At 42.9% G+C, this 27,872-nt stretch overlaps 4 protein-coding genes and 1 long non-coding RNA gene across 9 annotated transcripts in view; 4 read left to right on the forward strand and 1 right to left on the reverse strand.

The window, feature by feature from the left end:
• The window catches only part of hoxc10 (homeobox C10), a 219,035-nt gene that overhangs the window by 50,260 nt on the left and 140,903 nt on the right, over positions 1 to 27,872 (forward strand). The window contains exon 4 of one of the 4 annotated variants that reach the window (XM_062971626.1): positions 8,265 to 8,372. The exons of the other annotated variants lie outside the window; for them this stretch is intronic. The gene's annotated coding sequence lies outside the window, so the exon portion shown is untranslated. Of the gene's footprint in view, positions 1 to 8,264; positions 8,373 to 27,872 lie in introns of those variants that run through there. 4 annotated transcript variants of the gene reach the window in all.
• Positions 42 to 18,412, reverse strand: LOC134296510 (uncharacterized). Its single transcript, XR_010003291.1, has 2 exons — positions 18,327 to 18,412; positions 42 to 352 (listed from the first exon to the last, which is right to left on the reverse strand). It is a non-coding gene; the product is annotated as an uncharacterized LOC134296510 (long non-coding RNA).
• Positions 2,522 to 9,091, forward strand: hoxc6 (homeobox C6). Of its 2 annotated transcripts, none has more exons than XM_008103631.3 (2): positions 2,522 to 7,362; positions 8,241 to 9,091. In XM_008103631.3, exons 1-2 carry the CDS (start codon positions 6,963 to 6,965, stop codon positions 8,573 to 8,575), a joined length of 735 nt encoding a protein of 244 aa, XP_008101838.1. In that variant the 5' UTR covers positions 2,522 to 6,962; the 3' UTR covers positions 8,576 to 9,091. The 2 variants fall into 2 exon arrangements, with proteins under 2 accessions (XP_008101838.1, XP_003216724.1); XM_003216676.4 differs by having other exon boundaries at positions 8,265 to 9,091.
• Positions 11,196 to 15,627, forward strand: hoxc5 (homeobox C5). Its single transcript, XM_008103632.3, has 2 exons — positions 11,196 to 13,168; positions 14,105 to 15,627. Exons 1-2 carry the CDS (start codon positions 12,601 to 12,603, stop codon positions 14,317 to 14,319), a joined length of 783 nt encoding a protein of 260 aa, XP_008101839.2. The 5' UTR covers positions 11,196 to 12,600; the 3' UTR covers positions 14,320 to 15,627.
• The window catches only part of LOC100551789 (homeobox protein Hox-D3), a 107,159-nt gene continuing 98,035 nt past the window's right edge, over positions 18,749 to 27,872 (forward strand). Inside the window, exon 1 of the mRNA XM_008103637.3 lies at positions 18,749 to 18,855. The gene's annotated coding sequence lies outside the window, so the exon portion shown is untranslated. The remainder of the gene's footprint in view (positions 18,856 to 27,872) is intronic.

Genomic DNA, 27,872 nt, shown 5'->3' on the forward strand with positions numbered 1-27,872 from the left:
TGGGCAAGCTATTGAGAGACAGCAGACATTGCACAGGAGCCGAGCGGGAGGCAGAGAAGTTTTAAGTCGACCAGTAAAACACAGATACATACAATTTGTGTGTATGTGTCCAAGTATATCCCATTGATAATGATGCTCGCAACAACGACAGCAGGCTAAATACATTCAGGTAGACTGTCTGGTTCCAGGGACCCATCGAGCCCCAAACATTTCCCATCCAGAGTTGTTGCTTCAGAAGAAATGTCTTTTATAAACGAGCAAGGTTTAAAAAGGGGGTATCCTTGCTCCTCGTGAAACTCCGCACCTCAATCCTGAAGGTCGCCAATTTTTGAAAGGAGGCAATCCCAGAAACCTAGAATAAAAGAGAAAGCGACAGATAAAGAAACGCATGTCAACACACAGGGTAAGGTAAAAAACCATTCGAGGCACGCCAATATCTGGACTAGGAAGAGGGGCTTTTGACACAAATGTATTATTATTTATTTGTTTACTGTATGTATATACCGTTTTCCTCACCCCTGGGGGGGTACTCAAAGCGGTAATAATGGCAAAATTCAATGCCAAACATACATGTAAACCAAATCATATATCTAAACAATAAACACATAACTATGCATTAAAACAATAAAACTATTAAAACGTAAGATATAGACAACATTTAGACATGAAAACATAAAATTATGTTTAAATTTCTAAATGCCAGACAGGGACTGAATTACCTTTAGTTGAAAATCCTTAATTTTTTTTTTTTTTTTAAAAATGTTCTCCTACCCTCAAACCACATATCCAGTTTAATCAATCTCAGAACTAGCTGTGTTTCGACAATTCCCAGACTTGCCATCCCTCACAAAGCCTATGGTGTTTTGATTATTGCCTTCCCAAATCCCAAATTTCTGTTCCGAAATAGCCCCGTTTTAAACCATTGGCGATTCCTCCCAGGAATGCTTTTGAATACAATTTTTTTCAATATCCATGTTTTAACTTGTGGAGAATCAGAAAAAGAGATTTCTCCGCAATGTACATTGCAGTGGTCCCCGATATTTTCCACACAAAAAGGGGGGATCCGCGCGGTCTACATCAGCGTGTATTTGGCCCAAGAACAGAGTGGAAGAACCAGCAGAGAGAAGGATATGGCCGAAAGTCACTGAAAGCAGAAAGTTATAGACTGGTTTTCTCGGTAGTCATGGAACCGGATCAAAACAACTCCAAACAAACCCAAGGTTTCTCCTCGCAGGAAGAGAGATTCACCGTCTCTAGCCCTTTTGGAAATGGTCTTGTTTTGGTTTGGTTGCTTTACATTGAGGGATATTGCAGGCCCAAGCCTGGAATTTTGTGGGAGAGGGACAGGAAAGAAAAGTTTATTAGGAGGGCCAATTTTAAAAAATAAATTGAAGAGTGAAAAATTAAAATGCCAGAGGACCCTTCCACACAGCTGAATAAAATCCCAAATTATCTGCTTTGAACTGGAATATGTGGCAGTGTGAACTCCGATAACCGAGTTCAAAGCAGATATGTGGGATTTTCTGCCCTGATATTCTGGGTTATATGGCTGTGTGGAAGGGCCAAGACTCTGCTCTGAGCGTTGTTAATTCCATTTCTGTATATCCTGCATAACAATAAGGTGTTTCAGTTTTTTCAAGGATCTTGGAATAAAGTTTAAGGGCTGTCCGGGCAGAAAGGAAGGGAGCGAAACTTAAAAGCGCAGGTCAAATATACAGTCATGACTGTAATAACAAGAGCAGATCAAAACAGTTCAAAACTATGCGCCAGGAGCAGTTGGCCTGTGGCGTTTCATGTGCCTTATTGGTTGAGTTGCATCTTTTATTAGTATTCTTGTATTGTAAAAGGTTTCGCCTGCGTCTGTGGCTGGCATCTTTAGATTATTATTGTTACTGTGTTGTCGAAGGCTTTCATAGCCGGAATCACTGGGTTGCTGTGAGTTTTCCGGGTTGTATGGCAGACAAGACTTCTTTCTCCCACCCTGGACATTCCACAGATATATAAACCCCACTTGCCTAATTTACAACAGACCTCACAACCTCATAGATGTGGGCAAAACCTCAGGAGAGAATGCTTCTGGAACTTAGCCATACAGTCCAGAAAACTCACAGCAACCCATTGTTGTTATTGTTGTTTCTTTAAGGAGCAGAGCGCTCTCAAGGAATAAATTGCAAGGCGGGAAACCCTCCAAGTAATAAAAAGTCACCTCCCCCCAAAAGGCCAGGAGAACATATATAAGGTGAGATCAGCTGAAATGAGGTGTGCCACGTGCATTTGCCTGGAACCCATTACAAAATATGTGTCCCGTTTGATGACCTCACTTATGGGCTTCTCTTATTTCTGGGACGGTTTGCCTTGTCTCCTTTCTGTTTGCACTCACAGAAGTTTGCTCAGGTCAGCTTTTGTTTGCAGGGAAAGTGAATCATCAAGGAGGACTGTCTTACTTCTTTGGAAACGTATGCATATGATTTTATATATATATATATATATATATATATATATATATATATATATATATATATATATATATATATAAACACACTTCACAAGAAAGCATTTCTGCATGTTGCATTATATGTTGAACACATGTACACCGCTGCCATGCTAATTCCCGACCTATAAATTACACACGAATGGGTGCCTCGAGGAGGCAGACAGGAAGGGATTCCACACCGAGATAGATAGGAAGGAGCGCGTGTTGCCAACGGGCTGGATGGGTGCGCGCGCCGCCGCCTGAAAAAAAGAAAAAGAAAAGGAGGGGGGTCCGAGGGTGGAGTCGTCCTTATCAATCTCTCCATGAATAATGCGAAACTTTTTCCACAGTAGAAATGCAGGCTGGCCCAGCACATGGGCAGTAAACAAACGCATTTGACCCAGGGGCAACGCGGGAGGCATCTCCAAAGCCAACCAGACACAACCTGCCTTTTTTTTATGAATAAGCAGTTTTCTACACCTAGGCAACAGACGGGGTGAGAATTTGTGAAGGGTTTGGGGGCTTTTTCGGGGGGAGGGGAGTGGGGAAAAAAGGAGGGTGGGGTCTGCCCTTGGGTCGCAGCAACGCAGCGCCTGGTTATTATGAGCCTCGAACAAAACACCTTTCTCCCTGGAAGCAGACGAAGCAACAACAAACGCCTGCATTTGCATCCCAGATCAACACAACAAAACTCAGAAGCTTCCTGACAGCCTTTTTACTGCCGCTGCAAGACCGGAGGGGGGGAAGGGGGGGGGGGAGATCTATGATAAGTCTTGTTTCCTCCTAGCAATTAGTGGGGATAGAAAACACATGTGTTGAGTGTGCATTTTTGAAGCTTTCTTCCAAATCAGTTCATCAATTCGCTAATTACAGCTGAGAGGAAAAGAGGATATTATTCTCCTCTCTCCTCTCTCTCCCTGAACATCCGCGTGGGGCTGAAATCGGGGGTAACAACGCCAAAAGAGGGGGAGACTGTTTATGAGTCCAGGGTATGTTATTGCAGCTTTCTGTGGGCTCTTTAACTCCAGGGGGCAAGGAGGGGGTTGGGCCTGGGAGAGAAAGACCCAACTGCTCCTCAAGAACGACTCCAAGACTTGCGCATATTTCCACTGCTGGTGGAGCAGTTTTAATAAAACATCTGTTCTTGCTTCTGCTATGAGTTTACATAATTGTTTGCAGACCAATTTAAGCAGAAACGGAGTGCTATACATTTCCCCTGTCCATGTTGGCAGGAGAGAGAAGCGGAGAAGAGTATCCTCCTTTGGCCACAGTTAATTCTCGAAATCTTAATGATATACACGCATACTCATATGCACAGATATATGTAAATGTCAAGGACATGAGATATGGATTGCAACCAAAATATTACACTTGAATGCTGAGGGTGGAGTGTAGCTACCTTGGCTTCTTCCTTTCCCATCCCACCAAATGTTCAGAAAGGTTCTGAGTTCTGTGCTAAGTTGCTTTTGCGCCAGCTGTTTTATCATCCCTACAACTCCGCCACATTTTGAGGTCTTCTCTTCTGTTTCCAGAAGAGTCTCTTGGTACTTATTCGGGTCTCTTCACAACAACTCCTGAGACCCTCTCATTCTCCTCACCTTCCCAGGCTAACTTTTCTTATTTGTAATGGCATATTATCAGAAATTTTAATAATTCTGAGATGTGGATTATTATAATTTTACAAAGAAAAAAAAATCCCAATGTAAGGAAATTAAAACCTGCCAGAGAGGAAAAGAGATGTGAAATTCTGTCACTATTGCTGCACTCCACATTTGCACTGGAATATTTGTTTGTTTGGTTGCATGCTGCAAGTCGCCCTGCCACATGCACAATGGAGGACCTTCTTATAGCAACACCAGAAGACTCCAAATGGCTAGTTACTGGTCAAAGGACATTTACTATAATGTCAAGTTCTTAACTTTATTTGGGTTTCAAAATACATTACAACTGTACCCTCGGTTCGCTTCTGACAAGATTTAAAAAAATGGAATATTCCATTTTAATGCAGTCTAAACAGAAACACAAAACTATCTTGGGAGGAGGGGTCATCAGATAAATTCGAACTTTCCTTGAAGTACAAAAAGACAGAAAGAGATCACTTTTTTCTTTTCACATATATTGTGCATAGAAACCTGTATAATATAGACATATACAAGCACACATACATGTATTCATCCATTCATTAATTCATTCATTCACTTACACATATACCTATAGCTTCGCAGGCAGTATCACTACTACTTTTTCCGAGTAATTCAAATTTAAATGAGCTTCCCGCCTCTTTGTCTATTTGGTTATCTTCTGTTCTAACTATCTTCCTACACGTAAAGGAACATAGGTGTATTGTTATGCATATCTCCAAGTGTGTTAAGCGGGGGAGGGTTAACTTTTTGGTCTTTCTTCCCATACACACAAACACACACATACATATACAGCCATTTCCTCTCAGTGTCTGTGTATTTTTGCTATGGACTCCCCAAAACACAATGTGCCAAGTAAATCAGAAAGGGAAAAAAAATCAAGGTAAAGATTAGATCCAGCATTTTAGGCTCTAATCCTTCATGACATGTGTACTAGCCTTATATGTGCAAAAGTTTGGATGTTAACTATGGAAGGGCATGTGTACACATTGAATGGGGAGAGACACATCTGGGAAGATATTTAACAAACTACACACTCTCGTGCTATCTTATGTTTCCTGACGCCTTCCCCCCTTTTTTCCCTTTCCCTTTAAAACACAAACACAACTTTTTCTCTCTTTATACTGATATTCATGGAATGCTTAAGGTTACACAAGATGAATACTTCAGGCCTTTTTTTGTCAGTTGTAGTCTCGTTTATGGCTTTATTACTACCATTGATTACTTTGCTTTGTTGCACAGAGGAAAAAGATCATAAAATCTCTGGGCATCTGGGTTCCTGTTGGAGTAGGGGGGCATGGGGGATGTGCTCCCCATTTTACTCTCTCCACCAAACCTTTCAAAGAGATTCCACCCCCAAGAGAAATGTGCAAAGTATGGAGACACCAAGAGAACTCGTCCTGAGAAATATTCTACGCTTGCTTTCTAGGTGCTTGTGTCTGATTTCATTTTATGGGCCATTCCACACAAATTGGACCTTTAAGATAACTAAACAAAAGCCGCAGCCACCCACTCCCAACATGTACATGGAAATCAGGCCAGGATTTCCTAGCCCTTAATTGAATTTTTAAATAGCAAGTCAATGGAATGATGAAGGAACCTTCCTCTATTTACAGATCAGCAGGTATATTTTACATTTAAGGAACAATTTATGGCACTGGATTGAAATTAAAATTAGATTAGCTGTCTTCATTTCAATTAGTGTGTCGGTGCAAATCCACCCGAGGAGGCGAATATAATCCACACTTCAATCTAACTAAATATTTCAAAGGAGAAGTTTTCTAATCACCAACAGTTATCTGGAACCATAAATATTTTTTTCCTCCCCACCTCACCCCCGCCTCACTTCCACAAAGGTAAACATGAGGCGGCCTTCCTAACAAACACCACTCCAAAAGGGAAAATTGGTGCTGGGTTAACGTGGGAGGCAGTTGGCGTTGCAAATGTCAACATTATTTTAGCAATTCCAACTTCTAGTAAAATTACAATGAACGCATTGAAAACACAACAAGGAAACGTCTCCTTATACTAGAAGTAGATGACTTAAAATGGACTCTGTATTGCAAGGCGGGGTGGGGGAGAAAGGTCTGGAGAGCCTGCAAAGTTCTTCAGATTCCAGAATATTGAAATTCCACTCAAAGAGACAAGTCTCTGTCCAGCTGTCACCCTCCTTCCCTTTTCCTGGCTTCCAGGATTGTCTTAGGAAGAACACAAGCACTGGATTCCACGTTTATTGACCAACAATAAATTAGTGGAAGGGAAGGGGATTTATGGTTTAATATTTTATGCACACTTGAGATTTATAGCTATAATTTCTGAGCTATTTGGTTGTTAGATATTAAGCAAGCATTTTCAAAACTAAATAGCCTGATTCCTTTTCTGAGAGAATCTTTACTCCCCCCTCTTTTTCTTCCTTTTCTTATTTTTTTAAAGTAAATGCTTATTTGGACTGTGATTTTTAAGAAAGGGATCTCTTTCTTTCTTTCCTCTTTTCCTTCTTTCTTCCTGCCCCCCTCCCTTTTTCAACACAAGCCCCCCTCCCAACCCCCCTCTTCAAGCCATACTTACTATTTCCCCCCCTCTTCTTTCTAAACCCCTTCCTTATATTTAGAATTTCAAGACTTACTTTCAATGCATACTTAGTTTCAACTGGGGAATCAACACAAGCAAAAGCAATTTTTCCGTGTCTTGACATCTAGCTTCCTATTGGCTCACAACGGGTCAGCTGACTTTGTCATTTTGTCTGTCCTGGAGTGGAGCCGTCCCTATAACAATCTAGTTCAGACTACAAACTGGAGACAGAAATAAATATTAAAGAAATCATACAAGCCAGGTATAGGGGGGAAGCGATGAATTCCTATTTCACAAACCCGTCGCTCTCTTGCCACCTCACCAGTGGTCAAGAGGTGCTGCCCAACGTGGCGCTCAATTCCACTGCCTATGACCCAGTAAGGCATTTTTCAACTTATGGAGCAGCGGTTGCTCAAAACAGGATCTATTCATCTCCTTTCTACTCACCGCAAGATAATGTTGTGTTTAGCTCCAGTCGGGGACCCTATGATTACGGATCTAACGCTTTTTATCAAGAAAAAGACATGCTTTCTAGCTGCAGGCAAAATTCTATGGGACACAATACACAAACTTCCATTGCACAGGATTTTACAAGTGACCAAAACAGGAGCACGTCCCAGGAACAGAAAACTAGCATTCAGATATACCCGTGGATGCAGCGCATGAACTCCCACAGTGGTAAGTTTTACAGCTTGCAGAGATAAATTAAATAAACTGAACCATCTTTACGACCGTCTCCCTAGCAGAACAGGCTCTGCTACTTTTTATGGCCCCATAAAAACAATAATATAGCTTCCTCACAGTTGCCGCTACAGGCCTTTTATTTGTTAAGTTGTTGCAAGCAAATATGGCTTGTTATGCTCTTTCTAATTAAAAGACTTTGAGAGTGTAACAGATCCATAATAAAGTGCAATCAGCTCTGATTTTTACCCCCCTTGGAAAAAAAAGGGAGGATGGGGTGGGTTAAATAGAAGGGATACTAAAGAGAAGCTGGGTCTTTCCCCTGATTTTGACTTGATTGCATTGGCGTTTTCTTTCCCTGTGAGGTGAGGAAGAATATTATTATTTTTATGAAGCGGGGAGGGAATGTGAATTGGGGATGCCTGCATTTTATTTTGAAGACTGGGATGTATGAAGTCGCTTTGACTTCCTAAGACATGGAAGGAGTGTGCATTCTTTGTAATTAAAGCAACATTGCAGGGAGATGTAATTAGGGTGCCCTAATTGAGCCAAGTTTGCAGAAATAATTAAAAGAACACGTCCTGAATCTTTGCAAAGAAGCAAAGAACAGGCTTTCAAGCAGAAATCCTTTCCACGTGTGGTGATGGAGGGATTTTAATGGAGGTAGAAAGACGAAGGGGCAGAATTAGATTGTGTTTGCGAGAAGAGGAGGGGGGATGTATGACAATGAAGGGAGAAGATGGAGGCTGGGGTTTGGGGAAGTGGATGGATTTCATTGAGGTGTCTCCCCCTTCCTTCCCCTTCTTGTTATGTATGTCTGCATGCATTTGTTGTGAAACCAACCCGTCCCTAACTCTGTAGCTAACCTTTTTTAGTTTGTGTGTTTTCCGAATCCATAGGGGTCGGCTATGGGGCAGATCGGAGGCGGGGGCGCCAGATCTACTCCCGTTACCAGACCTTGGAGCTGGAGAAAGAGTTCCATTTCAACCGCTACTTGACGCGACGGAGGCGGATCGAGATCGCCAACGCGCTCTGCCTCACGGAACGCCAGATCAAGATCTGGTTCCAAAACAGGAGGATGAAATGGAAAAAAGAGAGCAACTTGAGTTCCACCCTGTCTGGGGGAGGTGGCGCTGGAGCCGCCGCCGATAGCTTGGGCGCAAAGGAGGAGAAACGAGAAGAAACAGAGGAGGAAAAACCAAAGGAATGAACGAACACTGGCGGCCCCAGAGCCAGCCCTTTCCCCTGCCTCTTTCCACCCTCCACTCCCCAACAACACACACGTTTCCCCCTTTCTTCCCTTCTCCCTCTGACCTCTCCCTTTCCAAAATGTGTTCCTAGCCTCCCTTTGCCTTGTTCTGTTACCACTGCACAGTTTATACATTGGGCCACATATTAAAAGGAGAGAGACAGAGGAGAAGGGAGGTGGGGAGAAAAAATGTGGAAAGGGTAGAGTTCCTCTTCCTCCATCTCCCCTCCCCCCATTTCCCCACTTTTGGGCACTGATCCCCCCTTCTTTTCCTAGCCAGGTTTCAAACATCTTTGGATGTCCTTCTAATGGTACCCCAAACCCTTCAGCCCACCCACCCTTTCTCCTTGCTTCCGAGGAGCCCAGCAATAGCCACCTCTGCATAAAGACTATATTTAATGACACAAACCTCCTCCCACTCATCCCACATTCCACCCCCCATCCCACATCCCTAAGCACTCCTATCTCTCTCCCCCCCCCCCCCCCCCCAAAAGAGAGAAATCTTGGAGCACCCTATAGGAGCAGCTTTGGGGAGGAATACTAGGATCCGCCATGTCAAAAGAGGTTCACTTCCCAAATCATGATAATGACGATGATGGAGATGGTGATGATGATGATAAAGAGACTGGAATTGCCTTCTCCTATGAAAAGACTTTCCGTTTGTACCCCCTTCCTTCCTTCCTTCCTTCCTTCCTTCCTTCCTTCCTTCCTTCCTTCCTTCCTTCCTTCCTTCTCTCTCCCCCACCTCCCTCACCTCCAAGCTATGTCTACCTAAATATAGCATTTTCCAGAGTGAACTAATTGTATTTAAAAAACACTACCTGGGGGTCATTATGCATACTACAAAACTGTGACAGTTCCTGTGTGAATATTTTTAGCTGTATTTGTGGTCTCTGTATTTATATTTATGTTTAGCACTGTAATGTTTCAAAACAGTATAAAAAGTGAATGGAATTCTATAGCAAGTAGGAGAAACAACATTTAAAAATAAATAAATCTTGTGTTAACACTCTAGCATCATGTATAAAGGTCACGTCCAGAGGACTATGGTTGAGTATTTAATAAAAACTGGATATTATTTTTAAAATTTGCGGCTTGATTTCTGAAATGTAGAAAAGACATTTCTCAACAGCGTGTGGATGTATGTTCCTTTCTCTGTCTAACAGCCTTCTGTCTGCATCATTCGCGCCAGGTTTACTCAAAAGTAAAACAGGGTGGTGGTAGAAAGAATTTGCTCCTGGCTATTTATGTGGGGGGATCTTTCTTTTAAAATAAATTCTTGCCTGCACTAGACAGACAGGTACACACACAGACACACATACAAAGGAGATATTGTTTCGGGACATTTCTTTTTTCTTTTCTCACTACAGTATAGGGAAAACTGCACAAAATATATCTTTTCACATATCCGGGTGATTTAAAAAAACTTTATTATAATAATAAGAATAATACTTTATTTCTAGACCACCCTCTCCCCCCAGAGGGACTCAGGGGGCTTTAATTCTTACTTTATTTCTTGTTTTCCTAAGGTCAGGTGATATGTTCAGAATACACGTGTCAGTTTCTAAAAATAATAATAAAAATTGGAAACTATTGAAATTATTTTGAGGTTATCAGGATCATACAGCTTTTTCTTAAATTTACTTCGAGGTTACAAAGGTCTCAAAGGGGAGTTGTGACGATTTTTTAAAAAATGTACGCCAAGAAACCCTTGGAAAATGCAGCTGCCTCTAGTCTGTAATGTGTGCAATAATGTGAGATTGCGGCTTTAGGTCAGGACTAACATGGATGCTCAGCTCAGAGAGCCAGATGCAAACGTCAGGGAACCAAGCCCTGGTCTCTAAATACAGATATTTTCCAAGGGGGCTTCCCTTCTCTTTAAGGCTTGGAGTAAAACAAAAGCCCCGAAAGTGTCCTTGGAAACCCATGGCGAGGATATTCGCTCCTTCTATTGTGCCCAAGCCCATTCCCAGGATTTAATAATATTCCCAGCCATCCCCACAGCATTGAACAAGTACTAGAGAGATCACACATATTTTTAAAACCGAAATATATATGATCGGAAAGAAAATGGTGTGTATGTCTCTGTGTAATTTAACATTTCTGAGCCGGTTTGTAAATGGCCCTCTACCCTGAGAGATCTAAACCTTAAAATAAGCATGCTAACAGGAGCAAAAAAGATTACATAGTTTGTTTGTTTTTAAAAAGGTGTCCACCGATTTAAAAGCACAAGACGTGCAGTATTTAAACCACCAAATGAGAAGAGAAATAAAGTATTATTCTGACCCAGTTATAAAAGTGATGATGATGTTGTGCTACATGTATACACATCATCATCATCCTCATCCTCATCATCACACACACATATATATCTCCACCTAGAAATAAGTCCTACATATATATATATATATATATATATATATATATATATATATATATACACACATACATACAGTATATGTATCTGCATATATATATGTATATATGTATCTACACGCAGATATAGATAGATAGATAGATAGATAGATAGATAGATAGATAGATGATAGATAGATATAGATATAATCTGCATGTAGAAATAAGTTCCATTGAGTCCAATGAAACTTAATGGGTATAGAACCACAACCTTAGTAAAGAAGGCATGTTTTCTTATGTTCCCAGCTATATTCCTCTAACACTCAGGAAGAGCTGGATTTATTCTGTAGGAAACCCCCGCAGAACCAGCTTCATGTTTGCAACAAGCAAACTGCAATAAGCCAGGAAGGTGGAAGTTAGTACATACTTTTACCTGCTGGAAAGCTCCAGGGGCTTTAAAAAGAGGCTTCTCACGTGCCTCCACACTCAAACACACATATACATAGGCAGAATCAAAAGCAAGGTGAATGTTTATGCATTCACCCGAGGTACAAGGGTGATTTATGGGGAGCTTGAGCTGATTCACAACCTCCACTGCACACACACACACACACACAGAGCAATATCAGCTCTGAAAGACACTGCACAGGAGGTATACAAAGACATATGCAAAGAAGAGGAGATGCTACAGCATCTGCTGAGTGTGTCTCAACATAAAAGCAGTCCCATGGCATGTCAACAAAGCAGTCCATGCATAAATGTACACAAAACACATGAGCTGAGATACACATGCAGAGCTTTAAAAAAGATATTTAATATCCCATGTTTACTTACATCAGAGTGTGCATGAGTGTATGAATTATTATACTGAGTGCACTAGAAGTGTTCCTTAGTTGTGTTCCATGTGGATGCAAGGCTTAGGCATGCATGAAGAGAGGCCCTGTGTGTTACCAAGAAGCTTGTGTGGAGCTGATCTGCACACATACGTGCAACAAAACCAGATTTCAGTAAGAGCTTAGTGAGCTATCTATGCTACCTTTGAGGAAATTACTACATGTGTATGAAGCCTGAGGCCTTCTTGTACACCATCCTACATCAAAGGGATATCCCCCCCCCCCGCCAGGAAACCAGCCCTAGTCTTGCTCTCCTTCCATCCCTGAGAGGCCTTAGGGGCGGCTGTGCGCCTCCTTTCCCACCCACCAGCCTGGAGCGTGAGTAGAGGGGTAGTATTTTAAGAGGCGCCATACCATCGACTCAGCACCAGGTGACGCTGTAGTCTCATTGTCTCGGTGTTTGGAGTGTGGGGCCTTGTCTTCCCCCGTTATGCCAACATTTCACATACGTTTCACGGGCTTCCATCAATAACCTCCTGGGGTCATCAAGCCAAATTTATGACTGGCCAACACTGTCACGTGATTCTATTTAAACATCCCATATTTGGGCAGCGCACATAGAATAAAGAAAAGAAGAATCCCCACCTATAAATTCTGCACTTTGGAGAACAAAAAACCCTGAACTTCAAAAGGGCCACAAATCAAGCCTAATCAAAGGGGTGTGAGAGAGGGAGAGGGAAAGAGAGAGAGAGAAAGAGAAACTGTGGGGTGGGGTGGGGGGGAAGTATAATTCCTGACATGAGTTCCTACGTAGCCAACTCCTTCTATAAGCAAAATCAAAATGTTCCTGCGTATTCCATGCAAAGTTATGGGAATTATGGATCTGTGTCTGAGATTCAGCCATCCAGGTATTGCTACAGTGGGCTGGATCTGAGCATTACATTCCCTCCATCTGGGGCTTCCAACTCTCTCAACGGTGTGGACATGTCTTCAACCCCCAGACCTAACCCCGAGCGACCTTCTTGTACAGTCATGGGATCTTCAGGGCACACTTTAGGCAGAGACGACCAGGCTTCTCTGAATCCAGGAATTTACAGTCAGAAAGCTGGTGGGAACAGCAGCAGCAGCAGCAACAGCCACCCCAACAACCCCAACACGCCGTTGGAAGATAGATCTAAGAGCAGTGGGGAAATCAAGAGTGAGCCGGTGCAAACAGCCCAGCAAAGCGGGCAGTCCCTGCAGCAGCCACAGCACCACCAACACCAACAACACCACCAACACCATCACCACCAGCAGCAGCAGCAACAGCAGCAACAGCAGCCACCGCAAATATATCCGTGGATGACCAAACTACACATGAGCCACGGTAAACTTTCCCTTCTCGATTTTGTTTCACAGGATTTGCCTGGGTTTTATAGGCCATACGGGGCAAATAATAAGGGGGAAAAAAAACCTGGGGTCGTAAATTTTACGACTAAGGCATCAATTGCTCGTAAAACTGTCCACTAAAAGGCTTAGAGGCTATAGACGCCCAAATTTATGACGGCATAATTGGATCATAGAAACAAAACGGGTATAAAGGCAATATTCCATTTTTGGGGGAGAGAGTGGGGGAGAAGGAAAAAGATTTTTTAAGAGGGAGAAAAGACTTGGAAATCCGCATAAGGTTTAATAGGAAGGAGCTGGGGGTTTGTGTTGGGGATTTTTAAAAAATCGTTCCCCACCTCTAGACCTTTCCATTTCCTCCCCTGAAACCATGACTTTGCCTCTCTCCTAACCTAGGAAATGGCAGATTTGATATAATTTCCCTTCTTTATATATACTTTCTCAGGGTTGAAGTGGAAATTACTTTTTTAGTGACTAACCTTTGCTTGAACTCAAACTTTAATATACATACACATATGTATATATATGCACATATGTACATATGTGTGTGTATATATGCACATATGCATATATAGGTGTGTATATATATATCTGCGTGTGTGTGTGTGTATATATATATATATATCTGCGTATATCTATATCTGTATATATATGTGTGATACATACATGATACACGCATATATAAAGTATGGGTAAGAAGAAAAAAGGTTCTGTTACTTTCCTATATTTTGTTCTGTTTCCCCTTAGTTCAAAATAGTTGTTGTTTACCTATGTTGTTGCTGTTGTCATTATTATTATTATTATTATTATTATTATTATTATTATTATTATTATTATTATTATTATTATCTGCTGCAGCTGCTGCAGCTGCTGCTGCTACTATTAGGTTTTTTATCCCTTGTCTTTTATATTCCAGAAGCAGATGGCAAACGCTCCAGAACCAGCTACACTCGTTACCAAACTCTGGAACTAGAGAAAGAGTTCCATTTTAACAGATATCTCACCCGCCGGCGGCGCATAGAGATCGCCAACAACCTCTGTCTGAATGAGAGGCAGATCAAAATATGGTTTCAAAACCGGAGGATGAAATGGAAGAAAGATTCCAAATTGAAAAGCAAAGAGTCCCTCTAGGTAGAACCGCCTGAATTTAGGCTGAGAAGAGGGGAGCAGGAGTGGGTGTGGGGGAGTCCTTTTACTTTGAAGCAGAGTGTTTGGGGTAGCCTACCTTGAGAAAACTTTGTCTTTGGGAAGTGGGGAGAGGGAAGGCGCGGGAGGGGCGGGTTGCAAAATGGACTGAACCTCTTCTTCTTGCAAATCTGTCAGACAAAGGCGTTCTCCGATTAGTATGCAAACAGACCCTGGTCTTTAGCTCCTAGCAGAATTCAACATAAAGTTGTCGAAGGGATCACGGGGTTGTTGTGTGTTTTCCGGGCTGTATAGCCATGTTCCAGAAGTCCAGAAGAATACTTCTGGAACATGGCCATACAGCCCGGAAAACACACTGCAACCCAATATAAAGTTCTCTGGAGTTTTCTTCAACTCCCCTCCCCCCACTTTCTCTAAATTGGGAGGAAATATCAGAACCAGTCTTTTAATTAGCTAAGGCATTAAGCCCTTAAATATGAGAATGATCGTGAGACTCAAAAGCTTATGGGAAAAAAACCCCCGAAGCCCTCAGTTAAGGAAGGAATCTGCTCAGTTGTGACTTTTTCCAAGTGTTAAGGCCCCAATCCTATATGCAGGACCTGGAAGGAACATCCAGTGCAAATAAGTGCTTACTATAGTGAGCACTTATTTGCAAGCCCTTTCAAGGAGCTGGGCGCCTTAGTATCAGTAAAATGCAGCTAACTCCTTGGGATTCACTTTCTTAGCTAAGAGACCATGTTTACTTTTTGATGGGGACTGCAAGTTTTCACATCTTGCAGGCTCGTAGATGCACTAAACCTGAAACATTGGGGAGAAATGCTCGCTCTGAAATGTGTTATCCTGGGATAGGGAGGGGGGTGTTTCATTTTCTTATTCAACTCCTCCTTCCCATTGACTTATTTTTGTATTATTTGCATATGAAAGAAAAGTGAATGGACTATGCTTTAGCTCTCTCCGGGAGATAAGTTGTGCTAAATATTAAAACACTGTTGGGAAGTGGGTGGGCGATGAGGTAAAGGGGGAAAAAAACCAGTGCTAATTCTCTTGACTTAAAAATATTTCTGTGTATTTATTTGTTGCGTAACTAATGTAGCTTCGAGGGGAGGGAAATGGCCGAACTCTTATACAGATTGTACACTTATGGTTTACATGTAGTCCATTCGAAGTCACGCTCCCACTTCCTTCTCCCCGTATGTTGTATTGCATATATTTATTGGTTGTAATATCATATGTGAAAGACCATGGAACATATCTATTTTGTCATATTGAATAAAGGCTAAAGATACTTCACCAGCTAAGACCAAGTTTGGGGTGCGAGCAACAGAGGAAAAACTTCTGCAAGGTGACTTCTCTAGTCCTGGCTTCTCTCTAACGTCTCTTTGACTGTTTCCATAAATACCAACTGAGTCTGGTTTTTTTTTTAAAAGAGCAAGATTCCACTAAACTCGAGACAGGATCCATCCAAACTGAAACACTTCGGAGTCCTATTGATTTCTATGACAGGGTTGAAATTCATCCATTGGTTTCAACGAGGAGGAAGCTCAAATCCGAGGCAACCAAAACACCCTGCTTTGGATGGATCCTACCCTAGATTGAAAGTTAGGGACCTATGCAGACCAATAAGTTTTAAACTTCTTTCCTGGAGCACAAGCTGAAAGCAATCACCATTCACCAGGGAACAAAAAAATAGCCACAGGTTCTGCTGGAAATCATTTTAAAAGTTGGTTATGGGCTGGATTTGAAGCTGTATCCAGTTCCTGCTGTGGAATATTGTGAGATAATGCCTACGGAATTACTGTTCTCTTCTCCAGCTTTTACCTAGCCCAAACTGTTGGGACTATTCTTGATTTGTCCAAGTAATTTCACAAATGTAACCCTTGGTTCTTCAGAAATCCTCCAGAATTGAAAGTAGTTTCCCTTTCAGATCTTTCTTTGCGTCCTCCTTACCCGCTTAGGACAACTTAGGAGTCCAGATGCTCCACTTTAATTCTTTCTAGATCCAGTTGAACCGAATCCATGGGACCAGCTCTCTCTTTGCTCTCAGATAACTTCTCAAGGGTCTGGTTTTGGGGTGTTGTGGAAAATGTGCAAGGAAGATCTGAACAATTTGTGAAAGGATCGTAAAGTGAGCGTGAAAGTATCCTGTGGGCAAGAGATGGGATCCCAAGATGGGACTGGAGGAGAAATGCTAGGCTTCCACTCCAGTCAGTTGGGGTGCATCAGACTTTCACTTGGATTGTTTATCAAGCCGCTCCCTCATAGGGTTGCTTCTTGGGCAAGGAATACTCAGAGGTGGGCTAGGAAAGACAAAAGGCGTCCAAGTTTTTATTTTGGGAGCGGGGGACTGTCTGTGTTTGAGGTGAATGTCTGAAGTCTTTCCTCCCCTGTGTGCGCCTGCGGCTTTGTTGCTGTTGTTTGTGGTGGAGGTGTTGTATCCGATGATGTAGAAGTTTCATTGGAATTGGGATAAAGCAAGAGGTCTCCCGAGATTTGGGAATTGTATGTGTATGTGAATTGTATGTGTGTGTGTGTGTGTGTGTGTGTTTCATATGTGTCCGTTTTTCACCTGACTATTTACTCGAACATCTCTCCCTTGTTCTCCTCCCTCTCCCTCTCTCTCTCTCTCTCTCTCTCTCTTTCCCACAAACCGGAGGTCACGCCTGATGTGTCTTCTGAACTATTTACAGTACAAACAAATGCTTGAGAAGTGGCAGGGAGAGGGCTCAATTGCTCAATAAACCTTTACAGGATTTCCTTTACTCCTTTCAAACAATGCAGCAATTTCCTGAATCTGGGAACAAAAGTTACTTTTTAATGATTCTGGGAGCGTTTTAAGCCGCCAACTGCTCAACCTTCTATGATTTTTGAGAACTGCAGTTGTTCTTTTTTAATCCTGTGCTTTATTAACGCATTAGTATGAGTATCCTTATTGACAGAAGTCTTTCAGAAGATCAAATAATAACTGTCATTATGATGGCGACTGTATTATTTTTTCGCTTGCTCCCTTTCTTAATCCTCTTGAAAGTTCTCCTGCCTGCGACTTCCTTGTTTCATTTGTCCTTTGATTACATTTTGCACTGATCTCAACTCGAAAATATCAAGGGGAAGAACACGCATTAGATTGCCAGAACAAATATACAAGGAAAGAGTCATAACAGGCTCATTTAAAGTCCAAAATAGCTTTAAAAACCTTTGAAGATAACCCTTCCGGAGAAAGAGGAGTATTTACTTCTGCATCTAGGCAAACTGGGTAGACCTGGGCAAGTGATTTCCACCAAGAGTTGTTGGGTTTACATCTGTTTCATTCTAGTCTGTCTGAAAGTCTTTCCACCCTTCCTTAGCCCCTTCCACACAGTTGAATAAAATCCCACAATATCTGCTTTGAACTGGGACAGATGGTAGTGTGGACTCAGATAACCCACTTCAAAGCAGATATTGTGTGTTATTCTGCCTTGATACTCTGGATTATATGGCTGTGTGGAAGGGCCCCTCTTCTCCTCCACTCAGTTCTTCCCTTCGTTTCTTAAACCCTGGCATTTGCTTTCCTTTCAGTCGGAAGTCGACCAAAAAATAATAATCGGGCTTGACAGGTTATGGTTATCCAAATCAGAAGCACTCTTGTGTGATTGGCAGGGAGGAGCGGTGGAAAGAGGAGAAAGAAGGACGCTTTTTTAAAATGCGCAATAACCCAAACCTTTCTATTACCCTAACGCGAACCAGCAGGGCTATCCAGGCTTATGATTAATCATTCCTTTATCCAGCGACCAACGTGGGTCTATTTGGGCCTCTTCCCTGTCTTTTCAAAAAGTAATTTTTCAGGACTGATTAATATTTGGTTGTTGGGCTTGTCGTTGACTTTTGCTGTTCAGGACCCCCCTCCTTCCTTCCCTCTTCTCCTTTCCTCACCCCCCTCCCCTCCCCTCCTCTCCTTTCAGCCCCTTTGCCTAAAGAAACCTCGCAAAAAGCCGAGAAGGAAATGAAACATCGCTTACCTTTGACTGTCATCCGTGTCAACACAGGGGGGACTTTTAAAAGGCCTCCAAACAAGAAAGGAAAAGGGGGCAAAGTCTCTCTGTGTGTGCATGCTTTAAAGGGGGGAGATTCGGAGGGAGGGGAAAGAAAAAGAATAACAACAACAATAACAATGCTCGCTGGTAATCCAGGATTTCTTTGAGCCCCCCGCCTTTACGTTCCTTGAGCACATTAGCCGAAATACCCATGGCTTCTAAGTGAATTTAGTAGTTTAAAACTTTTGAAGGTTATTTATGTGGATAGCCCAAAGCAAAAGCCGTGAATGGCTCCCGGTGAGCACGTGATGTCATTAAACTAAGTTTTATGGTTTGGGGGAGCTGACATACCCACAATATATTTACATCATATATAATCTTAACTGTCCACCATCGCAGCTGCTGGAGCTGTTTAATGCTGGGACAGGGGGACAAGGCAGTTAGTGCGGATTACGACGGTTCAGGCTGCTGGTGGGGAAGGGACAGCTTCCCAAATGGATCCCAGGCGAGATCAGTAAGTTAATTTCCCTCTTCTTGTTTTTTTTTCAATCTCTCTCTCTCCCCCCCCCCCCCCCCACTCCCTTTCCTAACGCGGTCTCCTGTTTTGGGGCTGTGCGAGTGGGAATCCCTTTGGGGTGAAAGTATGGGGTTGTGAAGTCTTTTCCTACCCACCCCCCGAAGCGTCTGCGTTTGGGGGAAGTGTGCTTATCAGGAAGTCACATCTCAGTCCTTGCTCGGGGGCTTGTTGGAAGAACAAGAGATGAGATAAGGACCCAGAGCCGATTGACCAGTTTGGCAAAGATCGCTCCATTCTCTCGACCTCTCTGCAAACCTTTGATGCTTGACATTGCCGGGATGTGCGCGTTGTTCTTTTGGAGGGGGGGTTGTTTTTGGAGACGCGCCTTGGTGTGTGGAAATGAGGAGGGCAAGGCTTCCCTCTAAACAGAAACTCGGGTCAAAAAGTTTCGGCTTCCACTTCGGCGTCGCCTTGAGAGAGACTTTTTCACTCTTGCCAACGACCTGAGTTACTTTCAAGGTGGAGGGGAGTGATTGAGAGGAAGATGGGGGCCTGAGGAAAGTGTATGCACGCTGGAGTATATATAACAAATTGTGGTGGTGCTGGCAGGTGGGGCAATTTAAGATCCCCAGGAGGGAGGGCTGCGGCTAGGCCAAGAGAGACTGACTTTCAGTGGTTGGAAAAGAGAAAAGGTGTCCCACTTTCAGCCTTGCCTTCAGAGGTTGACAGAAATCTTTCCCTGCCCGCCTGGCACACTGCTCCGTCCAAAGGAAAGATATTGGTCGCAAATGCTAAGCACTGAGCTTCAATAATGAATTTTCCACCCAGGTCAAATTGGGTTGTAGTGATCATCTAATAGATGCTTGTGCTGCCCTCCGTTTACCCCTGTCTGTTAAATTCTTTCAATGGCTGCAATTCCCGCGAATGTCTAGGAAAGCCCCCACATAATAGCATCATAGGCCAAGTAAGACTGTCTTCCAAGGGTAAAGTCTTGGCGGTGAATCTTTCACTATGAGAGCACTGATTTCCAGGTGGAAGGCATTGAGGAGGCCCACACAATAAAAGCTGTATCATATATAGGTCTACTCAGATGATTTCAGTGGGACTTGGAGCTCAGGACATTCACTGCCTAAGAGATCCTTGGCATTGCCTACCAGAAAGTGTTTGAGTTCTTTGTTGGCAAGACGACCTGATTTGTAGCAATCTTATCCCATGGTTTTCTTACCAATATATATCCAATAGTCTTCCTTCAAGGCTATTTATCGTGTCAGAAGGCTTTACACTCGCATGTCCTGGATTCCACTTTGTGTCCCCCATTTCTTAAGGTTGGCTCTGCATCAAGGCTGAGATAATGTTACCTGCCCAAGCTCTTATGAAATTTCCATGGTCTAGTGGGGATTCAACTTTAGGCCTTTCAGAATCCTGGTCTGACTCTCAAACCACTAACACCAGGTTGGTTCTTTCAGATAAACTTTTACCCAAATAAATCAACTTCTCAAACGACTAGTGTGGTGTTTCTGCACGCTTTCCCCTCATTTTCCATAGGAAGAAACTACAGGACAGGCCTTGCTGAGATTATTTGCTTTCTACCTCAGTAGTAGCCAGAACAACCCAAAAGTCTCAACTGGCTTAGACTAAAGAGGAGAAGGAAAGAGAATCCTTAACAGTTCGTGATGAGGCAGGGGTGAACTCAACTGTGTTTCAAAACCACAGTGTGATTGGGGCATGCCCAATCCACCCAAAAAACCTAGAGCAGAAATAGAATTCCATGGTTTCCTGCCCTGATCTTTTATTTGCCCCACCCTGTGACATCTTCCTGGAGTTATCTTGCTTCTCACTCTGTTGCTCTGTTTCTAGAGAACCTTCATTGATGTCTTGTCCTGTACTGGTAGGGTTGTCAGACTGTTGTCCCAGCATCTCCAGAACAGCCAGGAGGACCCCCTGTTTTATGGGGGCCCTTTGGAGGGGTGGCTTTTGGTTATAAAGATTTGTGATGTTGCCGGAATGGAGAGGCGAGGTGGGGGAGGCTCTGGGCAGCATTTGACAAACATCCCTGGAGGAAGTTGAGGACATGGAAAGAGTTTCATCCTCTTTGTTTAGGGAACTGTCTCTGTAAGGAGAACAAACCTTCAAACTGGATTACACCTTCCTTTGATGTGTTCAAAATGGAGCGAGGCCCTCCTAAACGTGTAAGCCCACATGAAGGGAAAAGGAAAGGAAAGGCATCCTTTCCTCCCCCTTTCTCCCCTCCTTTCTCCTCCATTCATTACCCTACATAAACTAGGGATGTCCCCTTGGTCCCGGCGCTGGGTTGCATAGCCATTACTGGGGAATACCTCTCACTATCTACCCTTCGTTTTCCTTTGTGCGAGTGTGAATATCAAATTTCACTCCAGAAGGGTGCCCAATAGGCTACTTGTAAGAAGGAAAGATAGTTGCGCTCCTGGTTAGGCCGCTCTCTATTCGGCCCTCACTAAAATCAGGGCTGGATGACCGAGGAGACAATTTTGCTTCCTAAAAACTGACAGTCTCTTCCTTCTGATGAGCTTTCTGAGTTTTCATCTCAGAGGATAAAAGTCTAAGGATGACTGAGTGACTTTTCCAGGCAAGCCCTCCAGATCAGATGCCTTTCCCCAGTCTAGTATTCACTATCGGGCTGCAAATCCCATCAGCCCAATCCATGATGGGAGGTGTAGTCCAATGCATCTGAAGAGTGTCAAGTTAGAGAAATCTGCAATAGGGTTTCACCATAGGTCCAGCTATTCCACAACACCCGAGTTTCCACTGTGTACTTTTACTCAACATAGGCTCCTTCTACACTGCCACATAAAATCCAGATAATCTGTTTTTAATTGGATTATATGGCAGTTAGACTCATATAAGACAATTCAAAGCAGATAATGTGGATGAACCTCTTTGACAATCTGGATTGTTTTTTCGTGTCAGGAGCAACCTGGGTTGCTTCTGGAGTGAAAGAACTGGCCGTCTGCAAGGACTTTGCGGATGTTTTTTGATGTTTTACCATCCTTGTGGGAGGCTTCTATCATGTCCCCGCATGGAGCTGGAGCTGATAGAAGGAGCTCATCCACGCTCTCCTTGGGTGGGATTCGAACCTGGCAGCCTTCAGGTCAGCAACCCAACCTTCAGGTCACAAGGCTTTAATCCCCTAGGCCATTGGAGGCTCCAATCTGGCTCAGATGTTAGTATAGAAGGGGCCATAGGCTGGGCAGTAGAATTCAGGATTAACAGAATTCCTCTATTGCATTTGTACTCACTCAAGATAGGACTCAAAGAAGAATCTATCAGTGGGTTTTCTAGACATGATTTTTTTTCAAAATGGATTTGCCTTTGCCTCCCTCTGAGGGTGTGATTGCTTTAAGACAGTGGTTCCCAACCTTTGGGATTCCAGGTGTTTTGGACATTAACTCCCAGAAATCCCAGCCATCTTACCAGCTGTTAGGAAGTGTGGGAGCTGAAGTCCAAAACACCTGGAGGCCCAAAGGTTGGGAACCACTGCTTTAATAACACTCAGTGAGTTTACAAGCTAAAGCAGAAGTCAAACCCTGATCTCCAGAGTCCTAGTCCAATGCTCAAATCACTACACCTTGACAGCTCTTTGAAATTAACTATCAAATTTTTGATATCAAGACTCTTCCATAGTTGAGCCACTTCTGGAATTATCAGTCAGAAGTGTACTAGATGATGATACATGAAGAAACAATAGGATATAGATAGAGATTGTTGCTTGATCTTTCCAAGAATAAGATGGTTGCATGAAATATATCCATTCCACACTTACTTAGAGGAAGCTTCTGTGTACACTTTGTAAGAGTATTTAATAGTTGAGGGTGCTTGAGTGATAATGGATAGAGGGAGTAATTTTCAACCCTGTGCAAGTACCTGGCAATAACAACCTGCCTGTTAATATTGAGCCCCTCCCCCATACCTTTCAGGGGGAGTTGGCTATATTTTCCTTTCCTCCAGCTAGAACTTAAAAAATGGTTTGGGGGATTATCAAAATCCCTCAACCAGCATTGCTTAGAGATTCAAAGAGTTGTCCTTCAAAAAGTCCTTCTAAATATGTCTCCCTCTGGAAGTAATGTCATCTCAGGTTTGACAGCAGAAAATTGATTCTCCAGCAGAGGCCTCTTTTAATTCCAGAGTTGCCCCCTGAAAGAGCTCACACAGAGGAACTAGGTAAGCAGACAAAAGAACAGAATGAATCTAACCTCCCACTCAACAGCACTTTGATACTTATTTAATGCTCATGGCTACATCCTACAACTTGTGGTTTGATTGGAGGCACCAGTGGAACTCTTTGAAGTGAATGTTAAGTGTCCCTCCCTAAACTACCAAACTTATGGTTGCATTGGATGTAATCATGGGCATAAAAGTGGAAACTAAGTTTTATAATTAGGCCTAGATGGAGATGGAAGAGAACAAAGACTGGACAATGCAAGGAGAGGAGAGAAAGAGACTATTGTAGCCCAACCTGTGTTCAACTAGTACCCATCCAGAAGACTACTACTATCATCCCCAGTCACTACCCACCACACTGTTGGCAAATAATGGGAGTTGTTATCCCACAAACTGGTTGTGGAAAGAATGATGTAGTCACAGGCTCCATCTCAGGATAGTGCTCCTTCAGAGGGATTCCATTAGGTGAAGGTCTTTTGTAGAACGTGCCCACTACCTGATAAAAGAGAATACAGAATGGATTCCTCCAGAAGGAACAATGTCATGAGATGGAGCATTCTGTTACTTCCACCTTTCCAAAACCTGGTGACCACCCAATGTGAGAGTTAATGTGGTGTAATGATTTAAGACCAGGATTCTGAAGACCAGGTTCAAAACCCTGCTCAATTATGGAAACCACTGAATGACCTGAGGAAGTCACCCTCTCTCAGACCCCTTCTACACTGCTCTGTATCCCAGGATCTGATCCCAGATTATCTGTTTTAAACTGGATTATATAAGTCTCCACTACTAAATAATCTGGGATAAAAAGATAATCTGATACCACATTCTGGGATATAGGGGCAATGTGGAAGGGGCCAGCCTTAGAAGAAGTTAAAGGCAAGCCCCCTCAGATCAAATCTTGCCACAAAAACTCCATGATAGTTTTGCCTTATGGTCACTATAAGTCAGAAGTGATTTGAAGGCAGGGACCATCACCAAAAACATACTTGCTACCTCATCTGTGTGTACAGCCACATGCATTTGCAGATGTATTTGTGTGTGTACTGCCTTTGGTACCTTTGAGCTTTTTGCTCCAAAAACTTGGCATGGATGATAACCAGGAAGAGAAGAACAACATCAACAGTTCATTTCAGAATTACATGGTATTCAATTGGAGGCTGACTTCAAACTGAGCAAAAAACAGAAGGAAACCAGGCCCCAGTTGCATCTGACAGAATTAACCTAGAAAGAAGATGCCTCTGTTGGACATCTCATCTCCTTCCCACACACACTTGTGACCTAAAACCTGGGTTGCTCAATTCCTTTGTCATTTTGGGAGCATACCTGCCCCCAGAGAAATATGATGCTGTTGCTGGCCCCTTGAAGGAAAGCTTGTGTTGCAAAAGCAAGCAGTTCCTTCTGAGATAGGCATGGAAGAAAGGTCAGGGTTGCCAGAAGACAGCGGATGTTTTGGGTTAGAATCAGTGTTTTTGTCACAGTTTATTTCCACCACTGCTTGAAAAATAGGCTTTCATTGGGCAAACAAGAACAGGAAGAAAGTCTGGTTTTAGTTAAGAGAGATACGCAGTCTGGGCTAAGATTCTAATCAAGGCATCCAGCTCTTCATTCAGGGCCATCACAAAATGAGATGGTTGAAGACACCACTCACTTGGAGGGTTTAAACGGGAGGGGAAGGAAAGATACACCAATGACTTTTAGTAGAGGAGCACTGCCTCCTCTCCCTCTTTTTTTGAGACTACAGTTCCTAAAAGATCTTGACCATAGGTCATAAGGGCTTGGGCATTGTGCTGCTTGTAATCCAAAGACTCCATGTTGTTTATTAAGCTCCATGGACCCTGATAACCTACACTTCGATATCACAGTGGTTCGCAATCTGTGGGTGCTCAGGTGTTTTGGCCTACAACTCCCAGAAATCCCAGCCAGTTTACCAGCTGTTGGGATTTCTGGGAGTTGAAGGCGAAAACATCCGGGGACCCACAGGCTGAGAACTGCTGCAATATCAGGTTCTCAAGGACCAAGATCTTCTAGACTGGTCCATTTCCTTCATAGTCTTCTAATATGGGTAAACACAATGGATTGTGCTTTGTTCCAGCTTTTTCCAACCTGATTCTATTCAAAAGTCTTGGACTACAACTCCCTTCAGCCTTAGTAAGCATGACCAAGGGAGGATAGAAGTTGTAGTCTAAAATATCTAGAGGTCATCAGGTTGATGAAAGCTGGGCGATTCATTAAGACATTTTTTACATCATAATGAAGAGGATAATGTTATCTGTTCATACTAACCTATATGCCCACAAGCCTTCTGTTTGGGTCCCAATGTCCACCATATTAATACATGTTGTCATAGGCCTGGACGTTAGGCGCCACTGAGCAAGGCCTTGTACAGAGAGGGAGGGTAAGGGAGAGGAGATGGGAGGAAATTTGATGCCCCAAACCTCTGAAGTACTCACAAAGTAGTCCGTCTATTCGATGTGGGAAATTATTTCGAGAAGTTATGAGTACAGGAAGCCTCGCATTCCCCCACCCCCATCAATTCTCTTGATTCTTTCCTGGTTTTGTTTTCGTTCCTCATAATGGATATTTCGGAGTGGCTGATACTTCAAAACGCGCGCCTGCATCGACACAGAGGTCTTTCTATTACTGAAAGATGGAAAGGTAGCTCAAAGATTTGTACCCTTCCATGAAATCAAAACTATTTCCAGAGTGATGAGAAGCATCCCTGGAATCGGATCACATGCTCCTTGCCCTCCATTCAAAAAGAGGAGCTCACCCATAAGAAGTGATGTATGTGCCTCAAAGCCAAACAGAAGAAGACATGTTGTGACTGAAAGAGGCAGTGTGACTCCTCTGCCATATTTTCCACACACAGACCGAGCCACCAATCACCACCACGACCCGAAATAATTCAGTCAAACTTCATTAGTTGGAGCTGTACATTTTATCTTGCCATAAAATTATGTCTTGGTGGGAATATTATTTTTACTATTATATGAACAATATCTTTCTTATTCGGCGGGTCCACAAATCCTTAATTATGAATCTTGTGCACCATCAGTGCTGGGTTGAGAATATTGGTATTTCATGGTTGTTTTCTCTAAAATCCTACTTTGTATGTATGCATGATGATATATATGATTGGCTTCATAAAATCTAAATCAGTAAAAGGAGGGAGGGGGAGACACAAATCCCTTCCCTGATTTGATATATGAAACAAAAACTAGAATTTTGAGAGATCTGAGATTAAGTGGATTAAATTAATCTGGAATGGCAGTAGTTTTTTTTTTCTGTGTATACAAATTGGTGCCCTTGGGAAAATGGGGACAATTCCTCCATCTCTTATGAATCTTAACCAGGACTTGATTTGGTTTTGGTTTGACTTGTTAAGGAACAAGGAAGTGTGGAAATTGCTTGTTGCTTCGTCTGTTTTCCTCCCTCTCCCACTGCCTCCAGGCAGGTAACTAACTGAGGTGACTCATGAGCAAGAATTGAGCTGATTTACACAAAGACAGCCCCAGATTAGAGTAGCTGAGCACACTTGGCTGAGAGAGTGTGGCCTGCCCAAGGTCACACAGGGGTTTTCCAAACAGAGATTCAAACTCTGGTCTCTAGAGTGCTAGGGCCCTTCCACACCATCATATAACTCAGAATATCAATCCAGATAATCCACAATATTTGAACTGTATTATCTGAGTCCACACTACCATATAATCCAGTTCAATATGAATTTTATACAGCTGTGTGAAAGGGACCCTAGTCCAAAGTTCAAATCTCATATGAGCTTTCCTTCTGAAATGTGAGTCAAATAAAGGTAGTAGGACATGTCTGTCTCCTGGCATAAAGACTCATAGAAACCTAGAGTTGGAAGAGAGCCCAAGGGCCACCCAGTCCAACACCATTCTGTCATTCAGGAATTTACACTTGGAACACATTGCCATCTAGCCTCTACTTGAAAACCTCCAGAGAAGGAGACTCCACCACCCTCTGGGGTAACATCCTCTACTGTTGAACACTATATTCTTCCTAGTGTTGAGGTGGAATTTCTTTTCCTGCAGCTTGAGTCCTTTATTCCATATCTCTAGAGCAGCAGAAAACAAACTAGTTCCTTCTTCAATAGGGCATCCTTTCAAATATTTAAACATGGATTATGTATGGATTGCTGTGAGTTTTCCCGGGCTGTATGGCCATGTTCCAGAAGCATTCTCTCCTGACGTTTCACCCACATCTATGACAGGCATCTTCAGAGGTTGTGAGGTCTGTTGGAAACTAGCAAAGTGGGGTTTATATATCTGTGGAATGTTCAGGGTGGGAGAAATAACTCTTGTCTGTTTGATGTTGCAATTGATAACCTTGGTTAGCATTACACTGCTTTGCAGCTTCAAAGCTTGGCTGCTTCCTGCTTGGGGATTATGTCAATTCTCAACTTCTCTCCTCCAAGGTAAAGAATCTGTATGTACGAAGTTCCTTTGGTTTCTAGGTCTTTTAGGTCTCTAGCCATTTTGATCAAAAAAGAAAGAGGAGAACAGTAAAAGACAATAAGACGATATGCCAGTGTACCCTTGTAGAGTGCTGGCAAGGTTGAAATGTTCAAAGGGTGGCCCTCCTTTCGCTTGACTTGCTTTCTCCGTCGTGCCTTGCAAAACTCTCAGAGGTGCAAGGAGATGGTCTCTTCCCAAGGTTGAAAGGGCATCCCACTACTGGGGAATACTGGGGTGCAAAAGCACCATTTTAAAGGGTTTTTAAAGACTGCCAGCCCATATCGGACAATTGAATGCCCAGAGCAGAACTGACTTTCATTCCGGCTCCTCAGAGGACCC

The sequence above is a fragment of the Anolis carolinensis genome, chromosome 2 (genome assembly GCF_035594765.1).
Source record: "Anolis carolinensis isolate JA03-04 chromosome 2, rAnoCar3.1.pri, whole genome shotgun sequence".
Taxonomy (NCBI): Eukaryota; Metazoa; Chordata; class Lepidosauria; order Squamata; family Dactyloidae; genus Anolis; species Anolis carolinensis.

What these genes read in the sequence shown, in the direction of transcription:
- hoxc5 (XM_008103632.3), top strand. Translation starts at nt 12,601, where the DNA reads ATGAGTTCCTACGTAGCCAACTCCTTCTATAAGCAAAATCAAAATGTT. An exon ending in CAAACTACACATGAGCCACG is followed by an intron (nt 13,169 to 14,104) that starts GTAAACTTTCCC and finishes TTTATATTCCAG; the next exon opens with AAGCAGATGGCAAACGCTCC.
- hoxc6 (XM_008103631.3), top strand. Translation starts at nt 6,963, where the DNA reads ATGAATTCCTATTTCACAAACCCGTCGCTCTCTTGCCACCTCACCAGT. An exon ending in GCGCATGAACTCCCACAGTG is followed by an intron (nt 7,363 to 8,240) that starts GTAAGTTTTACA and finishes AACCTTTTTTAG; the next exon opens with TTTGTGTGTTTTCCGAATCC.